The sequence below is a fragment of the Calidris pugnax genome, unplaced genomic scaffold, assembly GCF_001431845.1.
Source record: "Calidris pugnax isolate Ruff unplaced genomic scaffold, ASM143184v1 scaffold469, whole genome shotgun sequence".
In the NCBI taxonomy this organism is placed as follows: domain Eukaryota; kingdom Metazoa; phylum Chordata; class Aves; order Charadriiformes; family Scolopacidae; genus Calidris; species Calidris pugnax.
Window position 1 is genome coordinate 513,339 of NW_015091303.1, and position 1,601 is coordinate 514,939.

General features: G+C 66.0%; 1 protein-coding gene across 4 annotated transcripts in view; it reads left to right on the forward strand.

Annotated features, from left to right (window-relative positions):
• The window catches only part of FAM63A (family with sequence similarity 63 member A), a 4,745-nt gene extending 4,096 nt beyond the window's left edge, over nucleotides 1–649 (forward strand). For 3 of the 4 annotated variants that reach the window (XM_014960860.1, XM_014960864.1, XM_014960861.1), the window contains 2 exons: nucleotides 1–119; nucleotides 209–649. The exon at nucleotides 1–119 is cut by the window's left edge and continues 22 nt beyond it. In XM_014960860.1, coding sequence (XP_014816346.1) covers nucleotides 1–119; nucleotides 209–289 — 200 coding nt within the window. In that variant the 3' untranslated portion in view covers nucleotides 290–649. The remainder of the gene's footprint in view (nucleotides 120–208) is intronic. The other variant, XM_014960862.1, reaches the window with a different exon arrangement.
• The last annotated feature ends 952 nt before the right edge of the window (nucleotides 650–1,601 follow it).

Below are 1,601 nucleotides of genomic sequence, written 5' to 3' on the forward strand. Positions count from 1 at the left end.
ACATGATTGCCCTCTCCCTGCAGCAGCAGCAGGGCCAGGAGCCCTCGGGGCTGAGCGACCTGGAGCTGGCCCGGCAGCTCCAGCAGGAGGAATATCAGCGACAGCAGGTCCCAGCGCAGGTATCCCACCCTCCCGGGGGCTTCGTGTCCCCCCCCCACAAATGATATGGGGTCTCTGTGGGTCCTCAGCCCCCTCCTTGCCCCCCCAGGCCCGTGCGCAGCCCGGTGCCCGGCCGGCCGGAGAGCGGAGGCAGCGGCAGAGGCCGGACTTCGACTGCGTCCTCCTCTAGCACCCGGTACCCCTGGGGGTCCAGCCCCACTGTGCCCCCCCCCTCGGCTCCCAAATGGTGTCTGGGGGGGGGTCCCTGCACTCCCAGCCCCCCAACTCCTCCTCACTCTCCTCCCTCCTCCAGGGAGACCCCCTCGGGCTCCCAGGAGGGTGCACACAGGAGGGGGGTGTCCTTCCTCACCCCACCGCCGGGACCCCCCCTCAATCTTTGCAGTGGCCTTAACATGGGGGGGGGCCCACACCTCTGTCCCTGCTCCCAGACGTGGGGGGGACACACGTCTATGGGGGGGGGACAGGGGACACGGCCCCCCATGTCCAAAATGCCTTAGCCCTTGGCAAATAAAGGACTTGTCCCCACGCACAGGGGTCTGGCCCTCTGACAACAGGGGGGGGCTCTGACCCATGGGTTTGGGGGGGCTTGGGGGGGGCGATGGGACCCTCTGCACCCCATGGACACAGGAATTTGGGGGGGGGTTGGGGGGGAAGCGCCTAGCCTCACGGATTTTGGGGGGATTTGGGGTGACGGGATCTTCCGCACCCCCCAGACACGTGGGTTTTGGGAGGGTTTGGGGGAGTTTGGGGTGACGGGACCCTCTGCACCCCATGGACATGCAGATTTGGGGGGGTTTGGGGCCACAGGACCCTCTGCACCCCACAGACGTGGGAAGTTGGGGAGGATTGGGGGTGCCAGGACCCTCCGCATCCCACAGCCACACGGGTTTTGGGAGGATTTGGGATAGTTTGGGAGAGTTTGAGATGATGGGATCCTCTGCACCCCCCAGACACACGGGTTTTGGGGAGAATCCGGGGGGCTTTGGGGTGACAGGACCCTCTGCACCTCGCAGACATGTGAATTTGGGGTGGATGTGGGAGGCTTTGAGGTGATGGGACCCTCTGCACTTTCTGGACACATGAATTTGGGGGGCTTTGGGGTGATGGAACCCTCTGCACCCTCCAGACACATGAATTTGGGGTGGAATTGGGGGGCTTTGGGGTGATGGGACCCTCTTCCCCCCCCAGACACACGGGTTTGGGGAGGATTTGGGGGAGTTTGGGGTGATGGGAACCTGTGCGTCCCCCAGACACGTGAATTTGGGGAGGATTAGGGTGGGTTTGGGGTGACGGGACCCTTCCCACCCCACGGCCACGCGCGGTGGGTGCCCCCCCCCAACATGGGGTACAGCGGCGCGGCCGCCAGGGGGCGCCCGTTTCCCCCGGGCCACGCAGGGAGGGAGGGAGGGAGGGGTCCAAAGGGCGCTCGGGGGTCGTCGATCCCCCCCTTTCGCGGCGATCGATTGCTTCTGCCTCCCGCC